Source organism: Salvia splendens, chromosome 2, assembly GCF_004379255.2.
Source record: "Salvia splendens isolate huo1 chromosome 2, SspV2, whole genome shotgun sequence".
Taxonomy (NCBI): Eukaryota; Viridiplantae; Streptophyta; class Magnoliopsida; order Lamiales; family Lamiaceae; genus Salvia; species Salvia splendens.
The window spans coordinates 25,305,054-25,325,688 of record NC_056033.1 but is presented as its reverse complement, the minus strand read 5'-3'; the positions used below and the strand labels follow the sequence as shown (position 1 = coordinate 25,325,688).

Here is a 20,635-nt window from a genome sequence, read left to right as displayed (position 1 = left end):
AGGGAGATAAATCACGAGATACAAGCGTCCTTGCAGCAGCAGCAGTAGCCGGCGGTACCTCGACCCATCCATCGTCGAACTATAGTACCCTGGGACCACATCGTTGCACACCGTCGGTTGTATGAGGACTACTTCACTCCGGAGTCGCGGTTTGGGGAGAACATGTTCCGGCGACGTTTTAGGATGCATCGTCCACTATTTTTGCATATCATGGGCGCTTTAGAGCGTCGATACGAGTATTTCAGGATGAGGGAGGATGCGGTTGGTAAACCCGGCCACATGCCTATACAGAAGTGCACTGCCGCAATCAGGCAGCTGGCATACGGAGGTGCGGCCGACATGTTCGATGAGTACCTCCACATTGGCGAGACGACTGCCCGCGATTGTCTGAAGTATTTTTGTGAGGGCGTTAGGGAGATATTCGGGGATAGGTATCTTCGGAAGCCTACCCCCGAAGATTGCCAGGCTCTGATGGATATGCTTGGGAGTCAGTACATGTTTTCGGAAATGTTGGGCAGCATAGATTGCATGCATTGGAAGTGGAAGAACTACCCCGCCGCCTGGAAAGAGGTGTACACTACCGGTTTCAAGGGCAAGAATCCAACGATGATCCTTGAAGCGGTAGCTGACTACCGGCTGTGGATTCGGCATGCGTATTTTAGAGTAGCCGGGTCGAACAACGACATCAATGTCCTCCAGTCATCGCCCCTTTTCAACGACCAGTGTATGGATGTTGGTACGGCCGCCAGTTTCGTCGCCAACGGCAACCAGCACAACATGGGCTATTATTTGGCGGATGGGATATACCCTATGTGGCCCGTCTTTGTGAAGACGATCAAATGCCCCACAGAAGAAAAGAAGGTCTATTTTACGGGTCGTCAGGAGGCAGCGCGCAAGGACGTGAAGCGGACATTTGGTGTGCTCCAAGCTCGATGGGCAGCAGTGAAGGGTCCATCACGGTTGTAGTATATTGACAGCATCGTTGATATCATGTACGCATGTATTATCATGCACAACATGATTGTCGAAGATGAAGGTCCAGCACTGACTGATTGGGCCAATGATGATGTTGATGCTGCCGGTCCAAGCCACGGCGTGGCCACCGCCAATGTACGTATGGGGATACCCCATGAAGAGGCCGATCGAGTCCGTGCATTTGCCGACATGTGCCAACGACAAGCCCATATTTGACTCCAGAACGATATTATTGAAGAGATATGGACGCGGAGGGGTAGTCGTTGATATTTAGAATGTAATTTGTTTAGACTTTTTTTTTGTTGAAATGTACTTTTTTTATTTAATGAATATTTTTTTATTTAATTCCGTAAATTGTTTAATTTGGTGAATTTGTGAATTTTTATTATTGTGGGATGTTCGTCGGGATGTCCTTGGGGATGTCCGCCATTGTGCAGTGGGATGTCCTTATGACGTGACAGGAGGTGTTTTTGGGAAGTCCGTCGGGATGTCCGCCGGGACATCCGTCCCACTGTGGATGCTCTTACTTTTTGCTAGAGATGAACTCAAAGCTCCATAAGGGATCATTGCGATTGGCTTTACCTCCACGAGAAAAAGCTGATGGTTTGTGATCGACACCGGGTGGAATTTTTTGTGTCGATACACGACCACCACTTCAGACCAATCTGCCCGGGCAGCCATAATGGCTTCCTCGGATGAGCACTACAATTACACCTAAAATAATTAAAAGCTTTTCCATAACCTTTGAATCAATCAAAAGCAACCACGTTCCAAATCCCCTACATTAAAAATCCAGAAACAAAATAGCAATAACACATAATTAAAATCACAATCAAATCCATAATATTAGAAAAAAGATGTAGGCGAGGACAAATGACTATAGCAAGAAAATTAGTACTTAGGACTTAATATCCAATAAAAATTGACAGCAAAATATGAAACCGTCCAACATTGCAACAAAAGTTAACAGCAATATAAAATGTCTAATATTGCAACAAAAAGTAACAACAATATCAAAAGCTGACTTGATATCCAAAAATGTCGTTCAAAAAAAGGATAATAGCCATGAAACATTCAAATCATGGAGAGCAAGATCATCTCAATTTTCAACATTAGAAGGTTGACATGATATATCTTGATGCTCTTGTGAAGTCTTAGCACTCTTCCTTCTCGCGGCCAGCTTGTTTCTTCTCATTACCATGCTTACACATACTTCACTATACTTCACTTTGATCTTCTCTAACATTTCCCTGAGAAGCTTGAGAAGCTTGCCTACCAAATGTCCTTTTGTTGTGGCCTTGACCTCCACACATAGAACAATTTCCTTTTACTTGTCCTACATTGCCTAAAATTTTCGTTCCATCTTTTGCTACCTTACAAACCTATTCATCTATTGTTTTTCTCATACGCTTTTGTTTTCTTCCTCTCATCACTTTCACAGGAGGTGGTTGCATCGGGAGATAACCTGCTGGTTCATAGTCGTCTATATCTCTAAGAGGATTTATGACATGTCCATATGCAACCTTAAATCTATCTAAGTTGTAAAATTCCTGCACAAATTCCTCTGGATTCTTTCTTTCTTGTAAGATGCAAGGAATGATGTGTTGGCAAGGAATTCCAAAAAACTTCCATTGGCAACAACTACAAGTATGAACATCTAGATCAACCACATATAGTTTTTCCCATACATCACCGCTGTATTTTCTAGCACCAGCTTCAGTTGCCCAACAATTAGACGACAATTCCTTATACTTCTCAAGCTTCTTGATGATCTTGGAACAAATAGCCCCAGTGTACTTATGAGCCACCTTCCTCTTCAAACAAATTCTATTCATCAACTAATTCTAATCACTTCTAACATTGTAAGAATTGGTTGATCTCTAGCTTCCAAAATATAGCTGTTGAAACTTTCACTATGGTTATTTAAGAGAATGTCAAACTTGGAAAAATCCCTAAAGTGTGATTTAGACTAGGGGCTTATTTTCTAGCCACTCCCATGCCTTGATATCTTTTTCTTCATGAGAGCCATTCTCCTATAGTATTCTGCAGGATAGGTTGCCTTTGCTGCATTCCATAGCAAATCCTTTAGTTCTGGGCCACCTTTTATAGTTGTTGCCCTACACAAATTCTTCCAGAGATGTCTTACACAAAATCTTTTCTCTGCATGTGGCATAAGTTCATCAAGAGCAACAATCAGTCCCTGAATCACAATACATTAAGTTAGTATAGAGAAAGAATCAATCCTTAAAACAAAGCAACTAACAAAGTACCTTTTCTTTATCACTCATAAATGTCCAGAGCCTGAATTCTCAATATTTAAGTCGATGGACAAGTTCCCTCACAAACCAGGTCCATGATTCTCTGCATTCAACATCTACAGCTCCATATGGAATGGGAAATATGCAATCATTTGGATCAATTCCCACAGCTACAAGGAGTTGCGCTTTGTATCCACCTTTCATGAAGCAACCATCTAATCCTACTAAAGGCCTACAACCAACTAAGAAGCCTCTCTTCCATGCATCAATACATACATACATGTTCTGAAAAATCAGATGATCAGTCCTGTTGGGGTTAAATTTTTTCAACTCTCTGCATAATCCTTGAGTTTACCATACTGTTCAACCTCAGATTTAATAACTTTTTCTAAAGCATGCCTTCTTGCTCTCCAAAGCTTTGACCCACATGTCTTTTCTTTAAAGTCTACCTCAAGTTGATGAGCCAATGACTTATTAGAGAATTTGGGGTCTGCTCGTAGGTGTTCTTTGTAAGTTTCGCTCAACCATTTGTAAGTGATATATCTCTGCGGAATCTCTAAAGCACATTTGTGATTATCCTTGAACTTCTTTATCTGAATTGCCTTCTCTTTCTTATTTGTAGATGCTCTGATCATCCATCCACAGTTTAAACAATTAGCATTAACCCTATCCTTTTCATCCCTCACAACCTTTACATTGTACTTGGTAACAATGGCATATTGTCTAATAGCCTGCTTCAACACCTCCTTGTTTGTAAATAACATTCCATGCTGAACTTTGGGTCTTTCATATCCCTCTTAGCATTGAATACATGCCATCTTGATCTTGCTTCCTCTTCACTAGAATGAACACTTGTCGTCCCATCAGACTCACTCCCTTCACCTTCTGCCCAAATCTCATCTTCTTTATCCATATTCTCATCAAACTCAGATTCTTTAATCATCCCATCTCTGCCATCTCCGTTCCTTTCATCCTCCCAAACATTAACATAAAGAGGAATGACATCCACAACATCATTCAGTTCATCAATATTAATATCATCTACTAAGTCAAAATCACTGTCATAAAATGTTAAAATACCATCAAACTCATCAAGATTGATATCAATATCATAATCTGAACCCAAATCCGCATCCATCTTATACCTATAAATAATATATATAAAAACATAAAAATGTAAGCATACTGATTAACATATATATATATATGCTCCTATTCGAACTCTTACATTTTTCAAGAAAATAATAACTATACTTAAATTCGACTACTTTTTAAAAGATTTTCAAGATCTGTTGAACTCAATGTAACTCAAAGTAGAAGGCTCTATCATGTCGTCCATATGGAGGGCATGCGATAATAAGCATATTAGAGAAAGGCTATGCAATTTACTTTATCATATTTAATTTATTTTGCGTAATCCTTTATGTTCCTGTGTACAAGTTTCTGCTCATATACTTTAACAACCAATATACTTCATCTAACATAAAAAAATGTAATAGTTCAAATACACAAAAACACAATTTTTTACAAGAAATAACAACAAAGAATAGAAAGATTGACAAAAAATTGAAAGAGAGAGAGAAGTTTTACCGTGAGAAGTGGAGGTAATGCTGCTCTTGGTTCACTGGTCTTTGAAGAATGTCAAGAGTTGCTTATGGGAGTTGAGGAGTTTTTATCTAGAATTTTGATTTTTTTATTTAGTTGATGAGTCACATGCCACACGAGCACTTAATTAATGGAGTTAGAGCATCTCCAATGGTAATAGGTCAGCCATAGGCTAGCCACAAACTCCTCATGTCACATCATCAGCACTAAAAACTCCTCTTGCCATATCATCAGGACAAGCAACTGGACAAGCAATAGACTAGCCACAATAAATAAAATTATAAAAAACAAATAATTAACAATCACACAAAATACGGAATTAAATTTACGACATAGATAAGAGAAAATTCAATAATAATATTTAAATTAAAAAAAGTACATTAATTAAAAAAAATTACATTAATTAAAAAAATCTAACGACGTGCAGTCCTCCGCGCCCACAACTTTTCAATTAAATCCTTTTGGAGTCGAATATGAGCATCCACTTGGCGCATGTCGGCATGTGCCTTGAGGCGGCCGACTTCATCGTGAGGTACCCCCCTTCGTATATTGGGGGTGGCCACGCCGTGGCTTGGGCCGGCTTCATCGTCATTGGCCCAACTTGTCAGTTGTACACCTTCATCTTCGACAATCATGTTGTGCAAGATAATGCAGGCGTACATTATATCAGCAATGCAGTCGACATGCCACAAACGCGTTGGACCCCTAATTACCGCCCATCGAGACTGGAGCACACCAAATGCGCGCTCCACGTTCTTGCGCGCCGACTCCTGCCATTCCGCAAAGTAGGTCTTCCTCTCATCTGATGCGCATCTGATCGTCTTCACAAAGACGGGCCACCTAGGGTATATCCCATCCGCCAAGTAGTAGCTCATATCATGCTGGTTCCCGTTGGCGATAAAACTGATGGCCGGACCGACACCCTGGCACTGCTCGTTGAAAAGGGGCGACGAGTTGAGGTTGTTGTTCGACCCGGCTACCCTAAAATATGCATGCCAAATCCATAGCCGGTAATCAGCTACGGCCTCGAGTATCATCGTGAGATTCTTTCCCTTGTAGCCGGTCGTGTAGAACCCTTTCCAGGCAGCGGGGCAGTTCTTCCACTCCCAATGCATACAATCTATGCTGCCCAACACCCCGGGGAACCCATGCTTCTCCCCGTGCATCTGCATCAGATCCTGGCACTCTTTAGGGGTAGGGCTTCGAAGATACTGATCACGGAATATTTCAATGACGCCCTGACAGAAATACTTCAGACAATCTAGGGCAGTCGTCTCACCGATGTGGAGGTACTCATCCTACATGTCTGCCGCGCCTCCGTAGGCCAACTGTCTGATTGCCGCAGTGCACTTTTGTATAGGTGTGTGGCCGGGTCTGCCAGCCGCATCGTACCTGAACCGGAAACACAAATATCGACGCTCCAAAGCATCAACGATACGCATAAACACTGCCCTACGCATCCTAAAACGCCGCCTGAAAAGAGGCACCCCAAACTGCGGCTCCTCCGCAAAGTAGTCTTTATATACCCGCTGATGTGCAGCTACGTGATCCCGATCAATCACTGCTCGTCGGTGGACAACGGGTGGAGGTCGAGGTACCGCCGGCTGCAAGGCCCTTTGTATCAACCGGTTTATCTCGCGGGATGTATAGGCCTCCAACTCTTCGTTCATTTGCCGTTCGTACTCCTCAACATCACCACCACTACCACCACTACTACCACCCGCGTTACTCATTTCACGTTGTTGCTCTTGTACAGAAATTAAGATGGAGAGAAAACTCGTAAAACAAGTGGTGCGAATGAAAATGACGTGCAAATCGCGTATATATAGTGTTTCGAAAAATAAAAAAAAATTGAGCTGGCCGATCGCTCGCCGATGGGGAGCCTACAATGGCGGCCCTGCCGACAGGCGAACGGATCGGCCAGCACCCGAAAATCGGCGTTGGGTCGTCGTTTTTTTCACCGAAATGGCGCTCGCAGGTTCCAATGGTTCGGCGAGCGGACCGGCTAGCGCAGGGAATCGGCTAGCCTGTCCGCTCGCCGCCATTGGAGATGCTCTTTGTAACGCCCCACTTTTGGAACCCTAATTTGCGAAGCATAAATTTTTTGCATTTAATGTTTTTAATGCCGTGAAGTATGTGAATTAAATGATGAGTGAATTAATTGCATGTTTTCTGTGTGACCTAATTGCGTTTTGGATTTTAGATTTGATTAGTCAAATCCGTTGAGCATATGACGTGGCCATTGAAAGGTCAAAGTGTTGAGAATATGTGGTGGAAGTGAAAATGGTTGAAATTGTGACGTGGCTGTGTGAATAATCTATGCGGCGTGAAATATATTGTGGCAAATTATTTCTTAAGGGATGAGTGAGATTAAATATGAGCATCAATATTCATTTGGCATTTTCGACCCCTGTTATTATTGGAGAAGAAATCATATTTTTCCCTTGGATTTAATTAATTGCTTGGGATATTTATCCAAATTAAATCCAAAACCCGATTATTCCTTATTTTTCTCCATGAGAATTCGACCCCTATGCTTGTTCCAAGGGAGATTTCAAAAATCTCCTATTTATGGGAGAAGGAAATTATTTTATTATATTATTTGATCCCTTATTTACTCCCTTCCATGAATAAATACAAATATTCTAGCAATCTTACCATATCTAAGGAGATCTTGTCATATCCTATTTAAATTAGGATTTGAATTTAATTCCTTGTGGGAGAGGAATAAAAATCGCCTACTTCCCTATTTTAATGGTGGAAATTATTATTTTATTCTGCTCCGTATTATTTTATTCTACTCCGTGAAATACCAAATTAAATCGTAGGCTAATTAAATAGCCTTGATTTTGAATTCCTCCTTATTCTTCTCCCATAATTCACGCCATTCTCTCTCTCTTTCTCTAACTCCACATTATTCATTTAATTAATTATGGAGAATCAAATCTTGGAAATTATTTCTATAAATAAGGGAGGAAAACCATAACCCTGGCCACTAACTACACGCCACTCTCCACTCTCCCACTCTCTCTCAATTTTTCTTCTATCTTTCTCCAAGAATTCTTCATCTTTTGAGAAGAATTTAAGTTGAAGCCTCAAGAATTGTTGAAGAATCAAGATTTTACTTTGTTTCTACCGATCGTTTCGATCAAGAAAGGTATAATTGAATTTCTTTTCCTCATCCTCTCCATTGAAACCTTGATTTTGATTCCTTCATGCATATAATGAGTGTAGAGATCGTAGATCTAAGATTTAATCGGGTGGGATTGATGGTTGCATTAGAAAAAGATATGTATATGCGTTTATGGTTGTTTATGAATTAACTTATGGATGATTTGTGGTGAATGCTATGTAAATATATGAGAACATGATGGTGAGATCTTTTGAAGCATGATTATGTGTTGTTAGCATGAATATATGTGTTTGGATGAATATTTGATAAACCCTAATTTGAAATTTGGAAGCATGACAACTGTGGTGTTCGGACAGTAGATTCCAACGTGTGTTTGACTGACCAAACGATCTTATTTTGGTATGAAATTTTAACTGAGTAAACTTAAAGGTGTCTTCTGTATTGTGGTAAATTTCAGCCCCAACGAAGGTCGGATGAATGTTTAATGATTTTTACAAAATGACTGTGCTATTCTGCCAGATTTCTATCATATAAAAAAATCTATGTTGTTAAGTTTTGAATGATATACATGATGCATATGTGTTAAGGAACCCATTCTATGATGAAGTGATGTGTTGTTCGTTGATGTAAGCTATGGTGTGTTTCCTTGTGTTGATGAATGTTTGGGATGGGTAAATTAAAGAGACGATGGAAGGAACGTTAGGGCATGCATGATAATTTTTGTGATGAAAGGCTGATTGTATTGTGGTGTTGACAAGGGTTGTCGTGCGTACGTGAGCACAAGGAACGAGGGTTGCTTTGAGTTTTGTATTGTGTTATCTAAACAAGCGAGGTGGGCTTTTCTTTTAAATAAGGACCATGTCCTAAATATCTTATCGATGGGAATGCAACTATATTTATCATGCGGTATTTTGATTTTAACGTGCCTATCTGATGTGGCTTTTTCCACTATTATTTAAATCGAATTCAGGTCCTCGTAGGGCCGCAAACCCTACTTGGATTGGTGTACACCTATGGTAGACTGTGTGCTAGCGTACGGGCTGGCCGGTCTAGTGACTTGGTTTGTGGCCACATTCCAAGTCATGTATTGACAGATATGGTAAACGTCTATGGGGAAATGACTGATCAGTCGACTTTTGAACGATGAAATATTTTGGTACCTCTGGCCTTTCTAAAAATAAAAACCCCGATGGATACTTGAAAAATTCATGATAAATAATATTTTGATAAACTGTTTTCGGCATGAGTCCACTGAGTATTTTATAGTACTCAGCCCTGCATATGTTTTTCCTATGTTCAGGTTGAGCGGCGACGAGAGTATGGTGGTGTTGAGCAAGTTAATTGAAGAATGAATTGTTTATCTTTGATCTGTGAGTATCGTTGTGTCTTTATACATAACTTCACTCTTCTCTTGGATGCTTCCGCTGAAACCTGTTTTACTTATTGTTTGATCTTGACACTATTTTGAGTTCCGTTTAGAATCTAAAGACATGATACGTTTTGGAGTACGCTGAACCCTTGTTATCTTGAATATCAATGATGATAATTGTTTTCTCTTTGGTCTGTCTGTCAAAGCGTCACCCTGACCTTCTCTCTTTGATTTTTGTTCATTAATTACCTTGGTCAAACCCCTTTTATAAAATCCTAGTCTTTTTCCTTGTTGCATTTAAGTCCTGTTAGGTCACGATCGCCGCATTTATTATACCCTAGAAGGGCGGTCGTGACACTCTTAGTGCTGTAGTAACGGTTTGTATTAAAATTAAAAATTGACATAACATTTTGTACTAATTATGTAACTTGAAACTTTTTAATTACTATTCCCTCCATTCCGAAATAAGAATCATATTTAGTTATGACACTGGTTTTAAGAAATGTAAAGAAAAGTGGGTTTAATAAGTTAGTGAAATATATGTCTCACTTATATATATTAGTTTTAAAAAAATGTGAGTGAAATAAGTTGGTAAAATGTGAGGTGTACTTACCTTTTATGGTAAAAGTGAAATAGAACTCTTATTGTGGAACGGATGGAGTATTTCTTGTTTTAATTTCATAAGATGTTTTTCGATTTGTCGGAAATCCTAAAAACCATTCAAATTTGTCTAGAGGAAACACAGCAAGTGTGAACTCATCTCTTGCTGTTCGAGGTTTGTAGTTGGAGCCTAGATCTTGTCATTTATTTAGTTCGTACTTCATTTGTGGTGATAGTATTTTCGTGTTTTAATATGTTCTTGTTAGGAGTAGTCTTCTACTGAAACAACCCATAAGTAAGCGGACAATGCGGTATGTGGAGTGATCAGAAGGAAGAGGTTGTACTGACGATCTTGAAGGAGCTCGTCATGCAAAGCTGGAGATCTGATGGTGGAATTCAAGCTAGGTAGTTTGTTAGGCTGGAGGAGGCGTTGAGTTCCCTACAACTGATCTGGAGGTTAATTCTAACATTATTTCCAACATCTGTGCAGCAGATCCTCTAAGTGGTGGGATTTAACCTGAATGGATATCACAAAATTGGTGTTATTATAGTTAATGAATTGTGATGGTAGATGTTATTATAGTTAAACAATTCAAACTCACTAATCTTTGTTGCTAACCCACCTGTACTAATTTTTCAAAACACATAATCAATCATGCAGAGTGATGGAAATGCGTAGGAAATCATGGCCCTACTTTGACTGAGGATATACTAGAAGTTGTTGAGTGTAGAAATCATGGTATTAAATATGCCCGGTCAATGGATTTTGACCAAATAATAAATGTGACGAGACATTTAATTTTGTGAAATTAAATGACATAGCGTCGATCTACATTTTACGTAGATAAATGTAGTATATTCACTTTCTCAAATCCGATTTCCGGTGAGTGAGAAATAGTGGATTAAAGTTGGGCATAATTAGCTTTTATTAAAGCTTGGAGTTGGAGCTTAGGGAATAATTAACTAGTGTTAATTATCCCACATTGGAGGATTAACACATCTTTTAATGTGTATAAATTAAGTGACTTTATGTTACTTAATAATTATAGTGGACCGAGATGGGTGAAAGAGCCCACACGCGCGCACACGCGCGCGCCGCCGCCGCCCGCCCGAGCCCGTGCCCGTGCACGTGCTCGTGCTCGCGGGCCGCGGGCCTCGGGCCCGGGCCCGATCTCGATCTCGATCTCGATCTTGGACTTGGATCTTGGCAATTGGTCTTCGCGCGCCACCACCGCCGCCATTCCCTCCACCATGGCGACCACTGGACCGGTCAATACGTCGTCAATTCCGATGATGATGCCCACTCCCGGGCGCTATCCCTCTTCATCATCAACCCCTTGGGAGTTCGTTAACCCCCTTGGGCTCACTGGTGGATCCACCTCGAGTGGATCGGTTGGTTCCACTTTTAGTGGTTCCTTCGGATCCTTTAATGGATCGAGTGTTGGGGCTTTCGGGCCTCACACGAATGCTGGGGCCTTCGGGTCTCATGCGAGTGCTAGTCCCTTCGGGAATAGTACGTTCATGGCGGGCTCTATGCCTAACGTGAATGGTGGGGGCTCTATGCCCAACCACGTTGTTGGCTCCTTCGGGGGCAACGGAATTGGTTCCTTCCAAGGACCAACTGCGGCACCTTTGGCACCAAGAATGATGCCACCGGCCGAGAAACCACCCAAGTTTGGAGGATCAGACTTCAAGAGGTGGTACCAAAAGATGTTGTTCTACTTGACAACATTGGGCGTCGCCAACTTCCTCACGGAGAACGAGCCGCCCGCGCCAAGCGACCAAGAGACTAGGCTCGAAGTCATGGCGGACTATGAGGCTTGGAGAAAAGGGGATTATCTATGTAAAAACTTTATTTTAAGTGCATTAGATGATAGCCTCTATAATGTATACTCCAATGTAACCATATCTAAACAAATGTGGGAAAGCCTAGAGAAGAAATATAGCATAGACAATGCTGCAGGGACTGAACAGGTTGTAGCATCCAAGTTTATGGACTACAAGATGGTCGACTCTCGACCCATCATGGAGCAAGTCCAAGAGCTCCAAATGATCATCCACTCCTTAGTGGCTAAAGGGATGACCTTGCCCGATAAGTTCCTAAGGTGCACGATCATTGACAAGCTCCCTCCAAGTTGGAAGGACTTCAAGAGTTATCTCAAGCACAAGCGAAAGCAGATGACCCTTGAAGACTTGATCGTGAAGTTGCGCATTGAGGCCGACGTGCGCAAAAGTGATCAAAAGGCTAAGGGCTTCACCCCAAATGAAGCCAAAGCCAACCTGTTGGAGCGGGGCGGTCCCTCCAACAAACGCCCTCGCCCAAACCGTCCAAACGACAAAGGGAAGGGAAAGCATCCTTCAAAGAAGTTTGAAGGCGACTGCTACAAATGTGGCAAACCGGGCCACTTTGCCAAAGACTGCCGCAGCAAGAAGAAGAAGCCGGCAGCCCACGTCGTTGAGAAGGAGTTCAAGGACTGGGATGAGAACGACCTCATTGCAGTGGTCACTGAAGAGGTTAACCTTGTTGATAACAAGGGAGGCTGGTACATCGACACCGGCGCTACTGCTCATGTTTGCTCCGACAGGAGCAAGTTTGCCTCCTACACGACTGTTGAAGGAAGGAAAATCAACATGGGGAATCAAGCATCGTCTGAAATCCTCGGCGTTGGCAACGTGATTCTCATGATGACGTCTGGCGTCACAATCACTTTGAAGGATGTGCTGCATGTCCCGGACATCCGCAAGAACCTAGTGTCAGGATCAATACTAGTTAATAAGGGGTTTAAACTTGTATTTGAGTCTGATAGGTTTGTCTTGTATAAGTTTGGAAAATCCCTCGGAAAAGGTTATGTAACCGATGGGCTTTTCAAGCTTAGTGTAGCAACTCGCAGTGTTGCAAAGCCATTGGCTAATAATAATAAAGCATCTACTTCCTCTTATTTGACCGAGTCTTCAAATTTGTGGCATTGTAGATTGGGACATGTAAATTCAAAAGCCATTAAAAGATTAGTAAATTTAGACTTACTAAAGGCTAATGAATTGGATATCCAAGATAAATGTGAAATTTGTCTTGAAGCAAAAATGACTAAGTTGCCGTTTCACTCGGTTGAACGAAGCACAAAACCCCTTGAATTAATTCACACGGATGTATGTGATTTAAAGATGGTGCAAACAAGAGGTGGTAAAAAGTACTTTATCACTTTCATAGATGATTGCACAAGGTATTGCTACATTTATCTTTTAAGAAGTAAAGATGAAGCAATAGAAGCGTTCAAAAATTATAAGAACGAGGTTGAGAATCAACTTGGTTGTAAAATCAAAATGATTCGAAGCGATAGAGGAGGCGAATATGTAGCCCCGTTTGAGGAGTTATGCAACGCAAGTGGTATAATTCATCAAACAACTGCTCCATATTCACCACAATCTAATGGTGTTGCAGAACGCAAAAATCGAACTCTAAAAGAGATGATGAATGCACTGCTTCTAACTTCAGGATTACCACATAACATGTGGGGGAAGCTGTTTTGACAGCCAACTATATCTTGAATAAGATCCCTCTCAATGGAAAAGATGTCACTCCTTATGAGTTGTGGAAGGGAAGGAAGCCATCCTACAAATACCTCAAAGTGTGGGGGTGTTTGGCAAAGGTGATGGTTCCTCTGCCCAAAGAAGTTACAATCGGACCTAAGACGGTTGATTGCATCTTCATTGGGTATGCACTTAACAGTAGTGCATATCGATTTGTTGTTCACAAGTCTGAAATATCGACTATCACAGTAGGAACAACAATTGAGTCGAGGAATGCTGAATTTCTCGAAAATACATTTCCTTGCAAAGACAAGGAAAAAGTCTCAACCAATTCTGAGACAAGAATTGAAGAAGCCACTAGTTCTAAACAAGTGGAAGAAGAAGCCACTAGTTCTAAATCAGCAGATGCGGAACCTGAATCGCGCAAGCGTGCAAGGCCCGATCCAAAAGATACAGTACTAAGACGTGGTAATAGAGTCAGAACACCAAAAACTTTTGGTCCTGACTACATTGCTTTCATGTTGGATGAAGAACCAACATCGATAAAAGTAGCCTTTGCTGGCCCAGACGGGCTGCATTGGAGAGAAGCTGTTCAAAGCGAAATTGATTCAATTTTGCTAAACCACACATGGGTGTTGGTTGATTTGCCCGAAGGTGCTAAACCTTTAGGATGCAAATGGGTTCTTAAAAGAAAGTTTAAGGCCGATGGAACAGTTGATAAGTATAAAGCCCGATTAGTAGTAAAGGGTTTTAAACAAAAGGAAGGACATGACTTCTTCGATACCTATTCACCTGTAACAAGGATTACATCTATACGAGTGCTTCTCGCTATTGCTGCATTGCACAATCTTGAGATTCATCAAATGGATGTAAAGACCGCGTTTCTAAATGGTGAACTAGAAGATGAAATCTATATGGAACAACCCGAAGGGTTTGTAGTACCTGGACAAGAGAAAAAGGTATGCAAGCTCGTAAAGTCCCTATATGGATTGAAACAAGCGCCATTGCAATGGCACTTGAAGTTTGATAATGTGATGTTATCAAATGGGTTTAAAATCAACGAGTGCGACAAATGTGTCTACATCAAGAGCACTAATAACGGTCATGTTATAGTGTGTCTCTACGTTGATGATATGTTAATCTTGGGTAGGAACACTCAAGTAATTAACGATACAAAGGCCATGTTAAAGAGAAACTTTGACATGAAAGACATGGGTCTAGCCGATGTAATTCTTGGAATGAAGATTCTAAGAACGAATGATGGAATCATCTTAACACAATCACATTATGTTGAGAAGATATTGAATAAATTCAAAGCCTATGATGGCGCGCCGGTTAAGACTCCAATTGAACTCGACGTTCACTTGAGCAAAAACAAAGGCGAGCCCGTTGCACAAGAAGAGTATGCACGGGTCATCTGGTGCATTATGTACTTGACTAATTGCACTCGACCTGACATTGCTTGTGCCGTGAACAAGTTGAGTCGTTACACGAGCAATCCAAGCAAAGAGCATTGGAGAGCTCTTGTGAGGGTTTTGAGATATTTAAAACACACTCAAAATCTTGGGCTACACTTCTCGAGATACCCCCCGGTACTTGAAGGGTACTGTGATGCCAATTGGATATCCGATAATAGAGACTCACTTTCAACAAGTGGATATGTCTTTACTATTGGGGGTGGTGCTGTATCGTGGAAATCCACAAAACAGACCTGTATAGCCCGATCAACAATGGAATCGGAGTTCATTGCCTTGGATAAGGCTGGTGAGGAAGCCGAGTGGCTTAAGAACTTCCTTGAAGACATTCCATGTTGGTCTAAGCCAGTGCCACCAGTGTTGATCCACTGCGATATCCAAGCAGCTATTGGAAGGGAAAACAATGGCTTCTATAACGGTAAGTCTCGACATATACGTCGACGACATAACACCGTGAGACATTTGTTCACAACAGGGGTGATTACAATTGACTATGTGAAGTCAATAGATAATCTAGCGGATCCGCTAACCAAAGGGTTAAACCGTGATCAAATGAATAAGTTGCTAGAGGGAATGGGTTTGAAATCCACAAACTAAAGAATTATCATAGTGGTAACCCAACCATGATGACTGGAGATCCCAAGAACTTGGTTCAAAGGGACAACTAAGCTATGAGAGTTCATGAGAAACACTCAACTATATCTATTCCCTAGAGAGCAATAGAGTGTTGGAGAGCTTGCCTAGTGGTAAAGGCTAAGTCTATGACTTTTAACGGTTCTTAAGGATCTCAAAGAGATAGAATTCTCAAAGAGACCAAGTATGGCAAGGTACTTGACTAAGAATCACCTATGTAAGTGCGAAGTGTGGTCGCTTCATAAAAAAACGCACTTATGAATCCAAAGTGGTGTCCAAGACCGCAATGGACACAAAACGTGAGAACGGATGAGGTTGAGGTGTTTAAGCGTTAACACCATTGTCTCGGCGCACGCCGTGGGGGATTAGTTCAAAGCATCGCGCTACTAAGCCGCCTGTGTATCCGATGGTGTCGACTATGGAGGGTTCAAAGTCAACAACTACCTATCCTTATGCTTATATACCTCTCGAGGGTTGAGCTTGTGTCTGCATGCATATGCATTCGGCTATTTCCACTCATGTGGGGGATTGTAGAAATCATGGTATTAAATATGCCCGGTCAATGGATTTTGACCAAATAATAAATGTGACGAGACATTTAATTTTGTGAAATTAAATGACATAGCGTCGATCTACATTTTACGTAGATAAATGTAGTATATTCACTTTCTCAAATCCGATTTCCGGTGAGTGAGAAATAGTGGATTAAAGTTGGGCATAATTAGCTTTTATTAAAGCTTGGAGTTGGAGCTTAGGGAATAATTAACTAGTGTTAATTATCCCACATTGGAGGATTAACACATTTTTTAATGTGTATAAATTAAGTGACTTTATGTTACTTAATAATTATAGTGGACCAAGATGGGTGAAAGAGCCCACACGCGCGCACACGCGCGCGCCGCCGCCGCCGCCCGCCCGTGCTCGCGCTCGCGCTCGCGGCCGTGGGCCTCGGGCCCGGGCCCGATCCCGATCCCGATCCCGATCCCGATCCCGATCTTGATCTTGGACTTGGACTTGGACTTGGACTTGGATCTTGGCAATTGGTCTTTGGGCTTGGGGCTTGGCCCAAACTATTCTTTTTGGACCACCGCCGAGTCAGCAATCCAAGTGGCTTGACACGTCGTCAAGCGAGGCACAGTCACGGCTGCCACGTGAGAAATCCACACGCTCCACACACGGATGGCACACTCCTGCCACACGCTCGTAACCGTCGGCGGTTACAAATCTACCATGATGAGCCTTCATGGCTGTTGACCCACTGCAGTGGACTGAGCCTATAAATAGGCTAGCCACTCCATGCATTACACTACATCATTCACAAGCATTACAACATAAGCTCTCTCACTCTCTGCATTGTCTTTCTGTCGAAGCTCTGCCCTCTCCTACATCCAGTTCGCCGGAGCTCTACTGATTGCGGTGCTGCATCAATAGTGACGTAGCCGTTTTACCTTTGGGGACGACACGCCAAACCGAAGAGCACTACCGGGGCGTATCTCGTCTTGCGGGAAGAGACTTCCTTGACTCGGCTCAAACTTTATTCACGGTTACTGTTTCGTTTTTACATTTGTAATCTCATTCTAGTTCAGTTTCCTCTTTTGTATTCCTTCTTTTGGGTTGTATTACGCCCGGCTTTTATCTCTTGTAATCCCCAGAAACCAACATTGAGTTCAACAGAACCTAGGGGGATTATGTGGGGGCAATGAATACAATGCCACCTTTGGTGATTTCTTCATAGGGGTGAGCAAAAACCCAATATCCGAAATCGATCCAAACCAAAAATTTAAAACTCGGTTTGGTTTTCAGTTCGGTTCGGTTCGGACGAAAAAAAAAACGAATGACCGAAAAACCAAATTATACTTAAAAATAAAACCCTCGTGAATACAAAATACTCCGCCTCCAGCCTCCTCATTCTCTGTAAACATAAATCTCTCCTCCTTTCCAACACCACGTCGTCGCCCCTCTACGCCGTCAGCGAGAGAGCTCCGCCGTCGCCCTTCAGTCCTCACGCACCACGCCTTCGCCCCTTCACAGATTCACGCCATCGTCTTCACGGCTCCAGCTCCATGTAAAACTCTACTTGCACCTTCAACAATTGCACAATCACGTGACCCATCTGCCCCTTCCTCAACTTTGAGTAATAAAGATAAGAGCCACAGTCGAAAACACATGTTAAAATTGATGTATTTGTGTATTCATGTATTTGGTGTATTCATGTATTTGATGTTTTCCTATTGAAAATATGATCGAGCTAAATGATGGAAGTATGATTATCTAACCCTTCTTTTACTATTTGAAATTTATTGGTCAATCCCCACCAGTTTATGTTATTGGTTCAGATTTCAGGCATAACATAGGTGGTAATGTGTTGTCATAGTTGAGAATTCCAATGAGTCTATAATTTCATTTTTTTTTCCTGAATTTGAGTTTAGGGTATGAATCAATATCTAAACTAAGAAAAAGTTCAAAACTTCATTTGTCATTGAACAACATTGAATAATCCATGGGATCATCAAAAATCATCAAAAGGTCGTTTTAAAATTTATAGTGATTGAAGAATCCAAAGTTCAAATAACTTTGTAGGAGTTGAGTTTATTCAAATGTTAAATTAGGAGTTTTACCTTGTTTAGGAGTTAGTAGTTTTATTATGCATTGTTCATTAGCTCACCAAGTAGTAAGTAGCTAATTGTATGTTCAAATTAAGAACACTAATTGATAATATATGCAGATTCCAGATTTTAGTATTTTTCCTGTTGTCACGACATGTTTCTTTGGTATTTCAGATTCCAGATTTTAGTACGTAAAAAGTAGACCGGGTTTCTCCAATCTACAACATAGATTATTCGGCATCAAGTTGTAATGTAAGTTTATTCATTAATTTTAGTGTCATTTATGTATTGTTAAGCTGCAAATTGATTGCTAAGTATCTCTAAATCTTTCTTTTGTAGATGCCAAGTAATGAAAGTGAAGTGGTTGGAGATACAATCGATTAAATAATGCAATTGAAGATACTCCACCTGAGGATCCTCAGGACAAATGAGAGGCAAAAAAGAGAAAAACCATGGCGAAAAGATTAGAGGAATTGGATCATTTTACTTCATTCTTAGAAAAAAAAAAAGAAACAGATAACTAAGTGTGCACCGTGAGAATACATTTTGTGGAGATACTAAGAATGACACTTCTTCACTTAAAGCACATTTGAATAAATGCAAAAAAGCTTGAACCACAAGTCTTAGGCAAGCACAATCAATGTTAAAATCTGGCCAAAGTTCATCCATTAGTAAAGTTTTAGTTTATATGATCATTGTTGATGAGTTGTCTTAAGTTGTTGAAGGAAAATAAAATAAAGTTAAATAAACAATAGACATATAAATTAGTGAAATTATGAACAATAAACAAAAAAACACAATTGTAAAAGAAGAGTGATACGTCGTATTCTAGGCCTTGGTTACTGGTCAGTATGATGTGCATAATTGATTATATCTGCAAAACAGTTGCTCAAAGTGTGCAGGTTGAGTGTTCTAGCCAGTAGGCAAAGCTTCAGATACTTCAGGTGAAAAGGGCGTCAGAACGATTTCATACTGACCAGTATACATGCAAAAATGGCTCGAGATGGAGAAGAAGGATAGCTGGGACTGATCAACCACAATTAAGGGCAAAGAAGTCATCTCGCCACGAGGTTTTACCCTAAAATCAAGGGTAAGCCTCCCTATAAAAGGAAGCCACTTGGAGAGAGAGAGAAAAGCACTCATTCATCATCATCACTCTTAGGTAGAATTCTCTCGGTAGTTCAGTCCTTCAGCCCAGTCCAGAGTCTCATTCCTCACCACAGCCATGGTCACTTGAAGATCATCAGTTCGCCGGAGTTCCATTCTCTCGTTCCAGTCAGCACGATCGTAGTTAGCAGTTTCATCGCCCGTGTGGCAAAACAATCTTTATTCGCTTTCTTAGTTAACCTTTACTTGTTTTCTTTCGTTGGATCTGCTGCATCTTCAGTACTTATCATCCTTTGAAGTGTTTTGTTGAGATCCAAACGTTTTATGCAATGAAGTTGTTTTTATGCATCCCTTTCTGTTCAAATCTGTTTCATTCTGCCTAGGTAGCTTAGATCTAGTTGTTTCAGTAATTTCTAAGTGTTGAAAGCATGATTTCATTTGGAGTTGTTCGATCTGTGATTTGTTAGTTCAGTGGCTGTTTAGATTTATTTTCCAGAAGTGTCTTAGTGTGAAATCCGAGTTTACGTTATTCTGCCACCTTGCATGTTGACCAGTAAGCATAATTGCAGTTTCAATGTTCGATCTTATGATTCGAAGTTTTAATTGTAGATCTGTGTTCTTGAAGTTGTTAATCTGTGTTTTTATGGTGATGAATCCCGAGTTGTTTGATTTGTGTTCAGACTCGCTGGAGAAGACAATGTCCACATCCAAATCTGGGACCACATTTACTTTTTAGTTACCTTTTGCTTTTGTCCTTTACTTTTTCTACCTTTTCAGCTCGTACCCTACAAATCTGTCAGTCTAGTCACCTAACTACCTCTTTTTCCTCTGATATTCTGTTTAACCTTTTATAGTAAACTAGTACTCTCCATATACTTCCTGAAAACCATGTTCCCCACTTTCCACGTACACAGTCGCCTGTCCAACATCTTTCCCACCTCCTAGTCAGTAGAGTACCACCTTAAATTCCAGTCTAGATAAGTCTCAACCCAAAGCGTGGTAGCTAACCAAACCTTTCCAGAATATCACCGCAATCACTCCAACCGTCACCATCTCTGTGGGATTCGACCCCTACCTTCACTATACTACCTAGTAGAAGAGGGTTGAGGATTTATTGATACCAGGTTCAGGATTAGCAGGGACTTCCATACGGATCAGTAGGATACATCCTTGTTTGAACGACACCAACGTAAACCTGCTCTTTCAAATGGCGCCGTTGCCGGGGATGGATGGCGTTATTAGTAGATATTGTGCGTGATACTTTGGCGTATATATTGTGGATAACTTTTTCTCTTTCTTTTCATTTCAGTTTATGAGAAGCAGCTCGGCTCCTGACTAGTGGAGGC

At 41.1% G+C, this 20,635-nt stretch overlaps 1 protein-coding gene across 1 annotated transcript; it reads right to left on the bottom strand.

Annotated features, from left to right (window-relative positions):
- Positions 1-2,357: 2,357 nt before the first annotated feature.
- Positions 2,358-3,515, bottom strand: LOC121776914. The gene is made up of 4 exons (XM_042174065.1): positions 3,322-3,515; positions 3,246-3,276; positions 2,976-3,175; positions 2,358-2,802 (listed from the first exon to the last, which is right to left on the bottom strand). The coding sequence occupies exons 1-4, from the start codon at positions 3,513-3,515 to the stop codon at positions 2,358-2,360; spliced, it is 870 nt and encodes a 289-aa protein (XP_042029999.1).
- Positions 3,516-20,635: the final 17,120 nt, after the last annotated feature.